This window comes from Orbicella franksi, chromosome 8 (genome assembly GCF_964199315.1).
Source record: "Orbicella franksi chromosome 8, jaOrbFran1.1, whole genome shotgun sequence".
Lineage (NCBI taxonomy): Eukaryota > Metazoa > Cnidaria > Anthozoa > Scleractinia > Merulinidae > Orbicella > Orbicella franksi.
In genome coordinates this window covers 5,710,995-5,724,727 of record NC_138152.1, presented here as the reverse complement: position 1 = coordinate 5,724,727, position 13,733 = coordinate 5,710,995, and the positions used below count along the sequence as shown (strand labels likewise).

Here is a 13,733-nt window from a genome sequence, read left to right as displayed (position 1 = left end):
CCAAGAAAAAAAAGTTAGAAACTCAGCAATTCCCTTGTTTGTCTATTTCCTGTTTGGCGACTGGTCACGTGATCCAAACATATAAACACACACGACCCCTCTAACGAGATTTGTTAATTGTACAAGCTTGTTATAGCCGTTTTTCTTGATATTTTTACGAGACTATTCAAGTCACGTTGTCTGTATTTGTTAGTCAAGAGTTTAAGAGAACGAGAGAGAAAAGAGAGAAAACGATTGAAATTGTCCCGTCTACTTAAAATTTTCCAAGTGGCTGTCGCGCCTTAAATTACCCTTGTCTGCAAGGGAAACCTCAGAAACGGTTGGCTTAAGATTAATTTAATTGATCAACTGATGGACATTGTTAAACTTGCATTGTTTGGGAGAAAAAAATATCCTTGGCAGTGTTGCTTTAATTTAGCTTCCAACTGAAACTTACCTGGAGTGATATGTACAGAAACTAATTAAACGGTTGTTTTCACAGACCCACGCTGCGCTTCAAAAGCCTTGCAGAAGATGTAAGCAATTTCTAAAAAAATTAAAAGGATCGAAACTAGTCTGGTCTTATCGGTCCGCCGTCATGTACCGTTAAATATCCTTCACACGTAATTAAATGACGACAGATGTCAGGTTTGTAGGGGGCGTTTTGCCAGGGGTAAGTCCCAGCTGATTGGTGGATGTTGAATTAAAAGACTTGGTACAGGTCTATATCCACGCCTATACAGATCGGAGTCCATTTCACGTGGAGTGCGTGCTTTCGAGGAAAAGGGTAAGTGGTTTATAATGTTCGTTGTACTATTACTTCGTTCAAACGATTTCCTTTCTGAGAAGTCGAAATGTATGTAACCACACCTTCATGACCAAAACGCACACACAGTCTATTTTCATTATCAAAGCCATTTAAATATCCAGACGACAGTGCGTTGAGAATATAAAATTGCGATGCGCGACTCCGATGACACGCTCGACATGAAAGCAGAAAAATGTTATCGGTAGTTCTGTGCATTTAATCTTTTAAATGGCAACTTATCGTTCATTTAATCAACAGTTTTAGATGTGAATTGTCTTCGTCAGACAATGCATAGGAAAAAACTTCGGTTACGAGACTGGCTTGTACAAAAGATTAACGAAGGAAAGTATGGCTTGAGATGGGTGGGAGACCCAAAGGAGAGAACCTTTCGAGTACCGTGGAAACATGGCAGTCGGCATGGCTGGAGCGTGGACGATGCTGCTCTGTTTCAAGCATGGGCTTTGTACACTGGCAAATACAAGGAAGGAAGGGATGATCCCGACCCTCGAAAGTGGAAGACGAATTTCAGGTGTGCGTTGAATGCTTTGCCTGATATTAAAGAGATAAGGGGAAAGAGCTGTCCAAGGGGAAAAGATGCTTTCAAAATATACAGGATGACGAGGCCATTTCGCGGTAGAGGTAGGTGAAGTACCGTAACATGCTGTAGAGAATTTAAGTCCTTCTCGCAATGATGACATTGAATTGAGTTCATTAGAAACAGCAATCGATAAGAGGACCACTGTGGGTCATGAAATGGTTTACTGAAGGAAAATTCGATAGGGACAAATAAGACCTAATCATTGTTAGATAACAAGAAGTCGTTTAGATATGTCGCTACAATTCGCCAGCCTTGAGTCAAGTCGTATTCTGAATGCTATTACTTAGACTGAGATGAAACCTTAAATGGATAAATGGTATCTATCGACAGGTTCCCAATTGAAACCACCACGTGGATATTAATGGCACATTGATTGATAAATTAGCGATTCCCTCATGTTTGAAAAACTAATGGCCTGCTCATGCTTGTGGCCGTAACTCACGAAGACATAATTTATACCACACTGCTTTTTCGGTCGCCTCGCCTTAAAAAAATTGAGGCCTGCCTGTTTGTAAATAAAGCAGAGGATTTCAACCTGCTTTAAGTCCAAAGTCTTTTTGAGCAATTGTAGTTTTATGATGTGGAAACTGGCGCAAATGAGTTTGGCATGATGAGAACTAGCGATTACATTTATTCTTCATTTAAGTGTATCTTGGCGTTTCATTGATCGAGAACCTACAAACTAAAGTTAGTTGTGCTGAAAGGTGTTGATTGGCTTTCTAAACACAGAGAAAAGCCACACGCTAGCCACAGCTTTATTTCAGTCACGAAGACTCTCTAATTAACCCATGTTTGTTCCATCCATAAACATTTTTCAATACAAAATGCTGATCTCTTGAGAGAGCTGTGTTCACCCACTGATTTTACATTTTGTACCAGAAGGTGCATGTTTATCTAAATTCTGACCTTGACAGTAAAACTGCGAAACTCAACAGGAAAGCTGAACCCCTTGATGGTCAGAGTTTCCTTGTCAAACAGGTTCATTGGCGTTTAGAATAGCTTGAAATTTTAGACAGTCCAACTTTCGATCATGCCCTTAGATAACCTTTATTTTAAAGGTTGCCCGTTAAATTGAGCACTCAACACTGCCTTGTAACAATTCTGTTAATTCATCAAAATGGGTTATTGGTGAGTTGTTTATTTTACAAATAATTAAAAGATATCAGATGAAGAAGACGATTTCTACATTACAAGTTTTGGACCGGATCAGCGACGTGGGTAGCTCGTTCTTTCGCTTTCGTTCGTCACTGGCGTGTTCATGAATAGGTAGACATAACAAAAAGAATGGCATTCGACAGCGCACGTCACATCTCCGTGTTTTCGACTGTTGTTAAAATCTTATGATCATGAGGTTGCCAAAGATTGCAAAATAATTACTCGATTAAATTTCGAAACTTAACCAAAGCATCTAGGACCAATATCATTTAAGTGAACATGAACAAAGCATCAAGGAAACACATGGTTCTCTTCGCAGCAGCTCTAGAAAACAGACTTTTAGGTGTATTTTAAGACTGATTACCTCGTAATAATTAACAATAATTAATATATAATCATTAATAATTATATAATTGTAATAATTATATATTTATTGATTTATAATTATGCCATAGTAATTATTATCAATATTACAATTTAATTTGTTACTTCCTCATATATATTTGCCGCACACGAAGTTGGAAAATAAAATGAAGACTAGAAAGGCGAAGAGAAGTTTAAGGCTTCAGACAATACTTTCTAGATAATTTTTATTAATACGATTAGTTAGCTCTCTGGCATCAAGTACACAGTACTAATAGTTTGTAGAAATACATGTTTCTTTTCTTTCATTCTTTCGTTAGCAACGTTCAGAAAAGACAAGAAGTATAATACCAGAATCGAACAAATTACAGTACTTGTCTTACACCTTTTAAACATGTTTTTAGTCAGAGAAAAATATGAGCTCGGGCTGAAAATGAACGACGTTTACCATCCAGCGAAAAGGACAGCAAGAGGGCTGTGTTGCTTTGTAGAGATCAATGGATTTGGGTGTTTAAAAGACCTATGCGATTAAGCTTTTAAAGTATTGACCTCGAAAATTTATCGCAGATTTTCGATGTAAACCGACTTGGTTTATTTGTTTTCCTAGATCACCATCCACCTTCCCTTCCAGTTGGGCAAGCAGCAGAGATCCGCAGGAGAGACCCATTTCAAGCTACAAGGCCTTTTAAGGAAAGCACTTTCCCTGTAACAATGCCTTACTTGGTGAGTTTGAGTAATATAAGAAATAACCTCAAATCTATATATTTATCTTTCATTGAGTAAAACACCAAAGATATGATATAAACTGGATTTCAACAAATCTCCTGTCACCACATAAAGAACTGAATGAAATGAAATGAAATGAAATGGGTGCACTGGAGAAGGAAATCTTTATGAATTAGCGCCATACGTTCCAAGCTCGGACATTATTTGATACTTTCACTCTTGTATAATGCTATCATTCCACTGGCTTGCCCGCTGATTCACATTCAAACATAACAAGTCTTGATGGCTGAAATATAAACAGTCTTCTTCTAAGAGATTCAGGTATTTGGCTTGTCTTATGCCAAAAAGTTTACTTTCTTTTCTTTTCCATTTTTTTGTTGATTCGTTAGCACTGAAAAAAGAAACCAAACAAATATCATCGACGCAGTACCTGTACGTGATGGGATCATTAAAATTTGGGCAACAACTGCTGCCTTTTGGGGAAAATAAAACTGTTTGTAATGTCTGCAGAATATTTCCTTTCTTCAGTTGTCAGATGTGTCCACATTATACATCAGCTAAAGTTCATTTATGATCTTGTCTCTTAACAAATTAACAAGAAACCAGTTTACTCAGGTTTTACCACATTGCTGGTAAGCTAAATGCATTTGAAAGATTGATAAACTTTACTGAATAATGGACGATAAGGGGAAAACCATTTGAATTTTTTTTTCCATAGGAGTTATTATCAGAATGGGCATCCTATTTTATATAATAAAACAACCCTTTGGTGCTGACCTAACCCAAAACCATACTCGAATCAAATTATCATATACAACGAATGTCTTCCTGGTCAGGGCTGGAGTTTTCACACACCAGAAGAATGGATGTTACTCTGACACTGGAAATTTCGGTTGGAAACTGGTTATATCATGAGAAAGATGAATTATGCCACGAGCATAGTTTTATTATTTATGAATAAAAGAAATTTACCCGGCTAGAATGGACAGCTGTCTAAAGCTCTTCGATTTGATCTCACTGTAGACGTCACTGTAGGTTTGCCAGTAACCTAAACCGTGATTCCACCTGACGCGGCAGTACCGTAAAATCCCAGATATTACACCATGATCAACGTTCCTGGTTTAATATTATCGCGTAAATTTGCTTTCCAGCTCTCATATAGACCAGACAACATGAACAGCAACAAGCGTTGTGTAAAGTGACCATTAGTCTACCATTTATAACTGAATGAGGCGTTGTTTACAAAATATAGCCACATTTAAGTGAATGGTTAAACAAATATATATTAGAGAAATTAAATGACACTATTTTCGGCCTTTAGAGGATCCCACCTCATTGTATGAAATTTTGGCGACACGTTAAGTTAACGATTTTGAAAAACCGTTATTTAGCAACACTTTAATTTAGCGATTTTTCGTAAATTTGGAACATAAGTCACTCAGTGTTTGCGATCTCACGAACTGAAACTTTCACGAATTAAGGTATTAAAAAATTTTACGACGACTATAGAACATTTATGTGATAAAATCATAAACTTCAATAGCTTCATTCAAATCACAATCATACAACGTTTGGAAACTTAATTAGTTTTGAACGAAACAAACGAAACTGCAACTGTAATGTCCTATCTTAATGCTGTCCTGACTCATATTTGCATTGTCACGCAAAGTCAAAGCTCCTTTTACGAGTACCTAACCATCAACACTCTAACGTTACCGATCAGGCTCAGTGGATTACTCCAAATGGATCAACAGGTGGCAGTGGTTTGTCTCTGCTGGCAATTTCTTTGACTCACACCGTTGAGAATACATTTCCTTCCTTCAGCGCCGGTCAGAGAGTCGTATTAATGCGACCAGCCAGCTTGCTTGAATTGGCTTCATTACTGACATCCTGAGATCAACCTCTTTGTCTTCAAAGCTTGTCCTACTGTCTAACTGCCTTTTGAACCTCTCCCGGTTACCAGGTGGTAAATTTCTCTTTGGAGAATTTCTTAGCCTGGCCATGAACTGATTGTGTGAAACCGATCACATGGCGGGATTTCATTTTTTTACTCACTTTAATTTAGCGACGATTTGAATTTAGCGACACTTATATTAATTTTGATGCATTTTAATTTAGCGATTCGTAGAATAATCGCTCAATTGGCTAAATTAAAGTGTCACCAAAATTTCATGTAATAAGGTATTTGACACCAACTGCTCTCCAAATTGAGGGAGATTGAATTGAAGATTTCAAAAACAAGCAAGAAGTGAATAAGAAAACCTCAGAAGCAAAACCGTAGAGGATGAATATTGCACGAGTTCGATGCTGACATGTTGCTTTCTACAGCAAGGACGATTTCTCGGAAAATTTGGTCTGTTACCGTTTGGAATCCGCTGTGTAACACAGATCAAATTTCGAAAATAAATACATAAATTTAAAATCCTTTTGCCTCTTCACTTTGTTTCTGTTAAAAGCTTAGAACTTACTAAGTTCTTACTAAGTAAGAATTGAATAGGAAAACATCAGAAGCAAAAACGTTGAGTGTGAATATTGCACAAGTTCGATTCAGGCAGAGATGTCGTTTTCTACAGCAAGGACAGTTTCTCGGAAAATTTGGTCTGTAATTGTTTGGAATCCGCTGTGTAGCACAGATCAAATTTCAAAAATAAATACATAAATTTAAAATTATTTTGCCTGTTCACTTTGTTACTGTTAAGAGCTTAGAACTTACTAAAGAAATAAAACAGCAGATATTTCACTCGATTTCAATATCATTTCGTGACATCCGGCCTAAGATAGCGTGACCAAGCCGAAATCAAGCTTTACTTTTTATAGTTTCTGACAACTTTCGAAATCCACAATACAAAATGCTTGCCATTGCTATAAATAAAAGAATTATCCATGTGACTGAATACATCAAAGGAACTGTTGTATCGAGGATTAACAAGTGAATGCCACCAATTTTACGATGTACTAAACCGAGAATTTTGGTCACAAACGGACGGTCTTTTGAATATTACAATGTAAACTGACGGACCTCAAGTTTGTGAGATTTAGCAACAGTGGCCAGTGGCTGTGGTTGTCCCGCGTTTGCCTGACATAAAGGGCGGCACACACGACAGGGCTAGCCCCTACGACTAGTCCCTGCAACAAGTCGCGGGGACAAGTCCCATCGTGTGAACTGGCCGTTTTTACTTCAAAATCGAGCCGCAGGGACCAAAGTTTGGTCCCATGCGACTAGTCCCACGAATTCAAACCAGTTTGAATTTTTGGGACAAGTCCCTGCGTCCTGTTCCTCAAAACGCTTCGTGTGAACTGTACGTGGGACAAGTCCCTGCGACCAGCCCCTTCGTGTAAACTCTACAGGGGACTACAATTGTAGTTGCAGGCGGGACAAGTCCCCTCGTGTGTGCCGACCTTAATGGCAGCCTTCTTCTTTAAAAACAGTACAGAAACTTTAAACGAACTCGCCGTTTTAACCCGATTTAAACGAAGTCTGGAAAACTGCTTTTAAATATATCAACGAACAAACTTCCCTAACAAAACACATGACAAGTTTTTTTTCCCTAAACATCAACTGTCAATTGTTAAACGACATCCGTGATTTTAACTCGAACAAGTATTAAATGTTCGCGAATTAACAAGGTACTTTTCCCTAAAATCGATATTTCCCTTTTCAAAACCTAGCATGTCACCTGCTCAACAGGAAATTGCGGCCGAGACATGTAAAGGGAAACTTCTGAAATTGTTTTTCCACACGCGAACTGCAGACAGACAACAAGTCGAGGAAAATGAAATGTTCGCGTGTTGACACGTGCGTCTTTAAAGACTTGTGCAGAATGGCTGCAAAGTTGTACCGCTCATCACGACCCTGCCGAAACACTACAACCGGCTCGTAAATAGATACACCGAAACTAAACACAAAGATTTCTGATGAGAAATAAAATCCTAAAATCTGTTTCACTTTCATCTGATATCGAGACGACAATTTCGAGTCCTGTACATGTCTCAAAGCAACATTTACAAAACAAACGGGCTGATCTTTAAATATACATTATTTAATAACTCACCCTTAATCAGTAGTCTATCAGTCGTTTGTCTTGACGATCTTTGCCACCGAGTAAAAATATCTGAAGCTTGCCGTAAAGTAACTTCAATTTGCAAAAAGCCAGCAACTACGTGTACATGTTTGTTCAAAATATTTTAAGAGCGAAGGAACGCAAAGCACGTTTCTTGGAAAATTTTAAAACGTGTTACGCCGATGATTATGGATATTGAATTGCAATGATTACAAAAGGGCCCGGTTGGGTAGTGTTTTAAAAATAACCTGTTTGTTTTCAAAGTCAACTTTCCTGACCCGATTCCCGGGATAAATTCCGAAACCGGAAGTTGTAATGTGCACGCTAAATTGAGACGTTACCTCCAAATGCTCAGCACAAATTCGACTTCCTTTGATTACTAATAAAGCAATAAATAAACAGTGACTTCCTCAGTTGCATCTGGCGGCTTCAATGAGACCAAATTACAGTAAAATGCCTTCTGATGAGAGGAGTGAACCTCTTATAGGTCGAAGATTATTGTATTCCGATAAAACCAGATGGGTCAAGTAGGCTTTTGTTCGTTATCCTAGCGTTTTATCCAGCATTTTAGTGAGGAAAAAGCATTAAGCATTATTCAAGCAGTTTAGTGGCATTTTCTCGGAAAATTAATTTTTTTCCACAGAAAATAGAAATAAAAATTACTTTTTTCATGAGAAAGTGAGGACTTCACTCGAAATTGAAAAAAATTAAAATGCCAACCAAAAACTATAAAATTTTTAAGCAAGCAACCGGAACGATGATCCTGCTGGTATACGTTGGATCAATAGTGATCTAATCGGCTTTACATATAAAATGAAGAATACAAAAGCAAAAACCGATACAACGTAGACTGATTTTTTGAAGGTGTACTATATTTCGGCTGGCCAAACCAGCCTTCTTCAGGTACAATGGAAGATTTTACATTGGTGCGTGTTTTTATGTAGCCGATATTTACGTAATACCGGAAATACGCAAAAGTAATTAATAATGTAAATTGAAGATAAGCATACGGTACTTTTAATCGTCGTTTCGTCTCTTCGATTAAAAGACCGATTTAATGAACACCGCCGTACCATAGATAACCCTAACAACAAATCTAAACCTACTACAGCCGCCGAACATTTCCTGTCCTCTCCTAACCACACTGCTAACGACATGCAATTAATCCCCATCGAAAAAATCGTTTCTAACCGAGACTCTATCCGTAAGGCCAGGGAAGCTTTTTCAATTCAAAAAGGCAGAACAATTGATCCTAATGGTCTGAACATCCGCGAAGAAACATATTAATTGTTTCCATTTGTTTTCTTTTATTATGTTCTTTTATCATGTTATTTTATTTTACCGTATGCTTATCTTTAATTTACATTATCAATTACTTTTGCGTATTTCCGGTCTTACGTAAATATCGGCTACATAAAAACACGCACCAATGTAAAATCTTCCATTGTACCTGAAGAAGGCTGGTTTGGCCAGCCGAAATATAGTACACCTTCAAAAAATCATTCTACATTGTATCGGTTTTTGCTTTTGTATTCTTCAACCAAAAACAGCCGAGTGGAGACTGAGGAAAAAATTTCAAATGCCACCCTACCGCCGAGTGAAAAACTGAGGAGAGGTCAGCGCTAGTCAAATCAAATTAGGAGCGGCCATGTTTGTTTAGTCACCTTTGTGAGAAACCCTACGTAAGAGCATTAACCGAGCGTTTCAGTGACCTTTTTTTTTTCTTTTTTTTTTTTTTGCGGGGGGGAGGGGGGGGGGGAGGGGGTGGAGATCGAGCATTTTAGGAGGAAACATGGAGCATTAAGGTGGAGCATTTTAGTGGAGAAATAAAAGCATAATGTACACAAAAGCCTATGGTCAAGGCACCATGTTATAGAATAATGCATCTCTACGACAAGAACTACTATTACTGGAAGACAATTTGAACACAGTGTCCTTTGAAAAAAAAAAAAACAATTGCTAAACCTTATCAGCTAGTTAAGTTGCATGTGACTTGAGCCTTGAATCAGCAAAGAAACTAGTAGTCCGTTGAAACTTGGTTGTCCTGTGGCATTTTACCTTAGTTGTCAATTGATCATATTCTTCTGATGAAGGAAAGGAGACTCGCCAAGACAGGGAGACTCTTGTTTGAAAACTCTAGACTGAGAGCGTTTAAGGATTCAGTTTAGACTCCACCAATTCAGATCAAAGGAAAACACAAAACGAGACTCGTAACTCGAGATCGGGTCACAAACGTTTCCGAGACCCACGAATTTCTGGGTCGCCACCCCCAGGGCCGCAGCTCGTAACAGGCAAATCGAGGCACTTGCCTCAGTCATTTTTTCGTTTTGGTTCAGTTTAAAGTCATTATAAACACCTAAAATACCTAAGAAGAGAATTTAAAATTTAGCCATGGACATTCATCATTTATAATTATTTTTCTGGCTATGGCCCTGTATCCCTAAAAAAATTAAATACAGTAATTAAATACAGTAGAACCCGGCCCCGCCTTACGACCACCCCGTTAATACGGTTACCTCGTTATTACGGCCACTTTATTCTGGCCCGAAAAAAAGCTCAGTCAGTCATTTCTTATTTAAAGAACCCCTTTAATACGGCCAACCCCTTAATACGGCCAGATTTTTGTGGCCCTTTGGTGCCCAGATTAACGGGGTCCCACTGTAGATTAGATAACACACACTTTCAACGGGGATATAATAGACGTATAGAGGTGCAACTGATCAAATTCCCCCTGATTCCAACGCTTGCATGTTTTCGTCTTTGCAAACCACAGTACTTATCACTGAACAGGGATCTCTCCGCATCCTTTACGAAGAAGGACTATCTTTAACCCAACAATGTTTAAAAAAGGAGAGCATGGTGCTAATTTCTTTGCATTTCGATTTCCAGGGGTATTGTTAATCGTGGAATTTTATTTTATCTGTGTTTTTCAGCCAGCCCCTTACCCGCCTATTGAACCCCGTTACGACACGTGGCAACCTCGAGGTAATAATTACTTTTAAAAAAAGAGAGAGAGCTTTGAAATATAATTAAATCTTTTTTCTGGAATTTTGTTTTTTCTGGCTCTTATTTTCTTGGCAATACTGGAAAACTTTACTTACTGTACGGCCTTTATGATTCCTCTGCCCAGGATAACATAAGCGCATTTTGACTAAAGAGGACAGTATTGAGTAAGGAGATTATTACAAAGCCTGTGTCTCCTTTAATAACGCTACCAGTGTTATTTTTTTTTATCTGGGTGTATTTCAGTGATACGTCTTATTTTAATCTTTTGCTTGATTTTCTTTGTAGAGAGAAGAAATAGCATGGGATTGACTGACGATGAAATAGTTAACGTGAGTAACACCAGACATTTGAGGTCTTGTAATTACTGTCTGACAACAATGCCATCTCCCCTAAAGAGAAAAACATTCTGTAAGAAAAATGATTTCCAGAGCGACTTTTGAGGCAGTTGTTTTGTCACTTTGCACTCGTTTTCGCTGTTGAGGGACTCCATAAAGAGGATCTCATTTTATCTTTACCCTCGCTCTTCGGCACACGGTTTCGCGGTCTCTGATTGGCCAGTTAATGCAGCTACTCATTTTACACGGCCTGCGAGCAGGCCCAACTTTTAGTCACACGCGCGAGGTTTCTCGCTGCTCGTGCGCGTGCTCCTCACACGTGAGCCTGCTCTCACGCTATCAATACAAGTGAAAGAAGTCACGTTCTGAATGTTTAGTACAGAGAGGTTACGTTGTTTGGTGTCTATTCCATACCATTGGTTTTGTTCCAAACACTTTTTTCTTTACAGCTGGTTCATGAGATGATGAGTGAAGCAAGTTCATCCCCAGGCCTCAGCACTCCTGGCGGCAGTGCAGACTCACCTTACTATGGAATGAATCCGTTCTTCCCGTGATGCTCCTGTTCATTCCAATGCACGCCGGAGTCTTTTAGTCTTTTACTCTTTTCTAGTTCACAATTACAAAACTGAAAACCAACTTTTGTTTTTTGTAAATTTTTTAATAAAATTGATACTAAGTATGTTTTATAAGTAAACTTAAAAAGTTGCTAACGGAACCAAGCATTTACGGCCTCTGTGGGCGCCATTTAGTAACAAAGACCTGGTTAGATGACTTGTAGAAATGTTTTATGGGCAATAAAAATGGAACTTGGACCTTGTTGTCTAATCACTCTGCAGTGAAACGGAAATAAAATAATTTTCAACTTAGTACAAGTAACAAAACACCAGTCGTATAGGAGGGGGCATCTAGTTTATTGAGCAAACATAAACAGTCCTAAAACAAAATTTCCAGAATGAAGTGATCAAAACCAGAGATGCTGTCGACGGACAAACTAAATAATATTCACTTGTTAGCATAATTACGTAACCTGCAAACCAACGAATGTACATACCGGCACTCAACTATCTTATCCTAATAACGTGAAAAATTATATTAATCTCATTTTATCTTAGGACTATTCGATCTTTGTATAGTTTATAGCGAAGTCTTGGGAACCTCAATAGGAACAAAGTTTTGGCGGGGAAATGACCTTGTGGCTTGTCTCTTGCGAAGCCCTTCTTGTCCTCCTCCCCACCTCTTCGGGGCGGGGGGGGGGGGAGAGGTAGGAGAAGCTTACGTGACGTTCGAAACTATAAAGGCCCGCGACTAATCGAAGCCCGCAAAAAGATGACGTGACCGCAAAGATGCGTGACACCTTTTTCGACTGAGTGGTTCGTTGCCCCGTTTCAGACCATGTGATGATACTCTTGAGAATTCTTCCTTTCAAATTTTGAAATAGTCGTGTGCATATGAATAACTAATTTTTAGATGGTAAAAGAAAAATTCTCTAGAGAATATCACGTGGTCTGTGATGGGAAAACAAACCGCCCAAGCGAAAAAGGTTTATTGGACCGCACATGATCAGCAGGACTGGAAGTGATTGCTGCAAACGATAACGCAAAAAATTAGGAATGGCGTGGTCTCCATGAATTGTCTCAGATGTATGATTTTTTAAATTATCGTAAGTGAAGAAAAGTTAAGCACTTCAGGCATAAAAAACAACAATAAAAAATGGTAACACAAATCGCAAAATAACAAAATTAACATGTGAATGTACAAATAGTTCCTTTAAATTTAGAAAACGAACCACAAAAACAAACATTAATCTTCGACAAGAGATTATCAAGGTAAGAGAGTGAATCCCCCATACAGGTCCTCTAACTGAGGTAATCCCTCTCAAGTTATTTTTAGACATGGTACCCAGTTCTTCCGAGGATGTTACTCGCGCGATGCCTGGACAGCCGAAGCAATTTTCTCATAGACGAAATGGCGGGAACGTCATTTTGTATGTTTTGATTTCGTTCCAGGGTAGAGATGTTTTTCTGCCCTTAAAGCCGTCTTTTTCTTCGGCCGGCTTTCGTTTGTTTTGTGCTCGTTTGGCTGTTCATTATTTGGCTGTTTATTCGGTTTTAGGAAGTTTAATTAAGCAAACTTTAACGGCAACGAGTACAATGGCTGTGTAAGCGTGCGTGATAATTCTTTGTTCATTTCATTGCCGTTGTTTACAAAAGGTCACAAAACAACAACGTGAAATAGCGGTATTCTGGATATTCGAGAGAACGTGAACTATACGACGGCCAATTTTTAAAATTTCTTTTTCGAATTTTGACGCTGTCTTACATATTCTGTTTGGAATATTTCTGGGAAAGATTTTCGTATGACCCCATACATTTATTATGCATGCAGAATGATTAATTATGTATGCGCTCTATTGTTTTTGAATATACATTGATAATTACTACTTACTGTGTGAATAAAAGAGGATTTAATTGCGCGCTGTCGCGCGCTATCGCGCGCTATCGCGCGTTGTCTTTTCGCCGATTTTCTTCTTCCCCTAACTCCATTCTTCTCTCTTTTTCTTCTCCATATTACCCAGGCTCCTTACGCATTTTTTCCCCTTTCTCTTGTACCCCATCAGGTCTCGAACCACTTACCTTTCGCTTACCTCTCGCTTACCAGTCTCTCTTCTACACCACTACACTAAGAGGTTCAGTTGAGAATTA

General features: G+C 38.5%; 1 protein-coding gene across 1 annotated transcript; it reads left to right on the top strand.

Annotated features, from left to right (window-relative positions):
- Positions 1-634: 634 nt before the first annotated feature.
- On the top strand, positions 635-12,220 carry LOC145494972 (uncharacterized). Its single transcript, XM_081474548.1, has 6 exons — positions 635-766; positions 1,046-1,426; positions 3,511-3,626; positions 10,624-10,675; positions 10,982-11,025; positions 11,481-12,220. Exons 2-6 carry the CDS (start codon positions 1,075-1,077, stop codon positions 11,583-11,585), a joined length of 669 nt encoding a protein of 222 aa, XP_081330674.1. The 5' UTR covers positions 635-766; positions 1,046-1,074; the 3' UTR covers positions 11,586-12,220.
- The last annotated feature ends 1,513 nt before the right edge of the window (positions 12,221-13,733 follow it).

Excerpts from the sequence above, each read along its gene's own strand:
- LOC145494972 (XM_081474548.1), top strand. The coding sequence starts at position 1,075 with ATGCATAGGAAAAAACTTCGGTTACGAGACTGGCTTGTACAAAAGATT. Across the intron at positions 3,627-10,623 it reads CTGTAACAATGCCTTACTTG|CCAGCCCCTTACCCGCCTAT; the intron begins GTGAGTTTGAGT and ends TGTGTTTTTCAG. Across the intron at positions 10,676-10,981 it reads CGACACGTGGCAACCTCGAG|AGAGAAGAAATAGCATGGGA; the intron begins GTAATAATTACT and ends TTTTCTTTGTAG.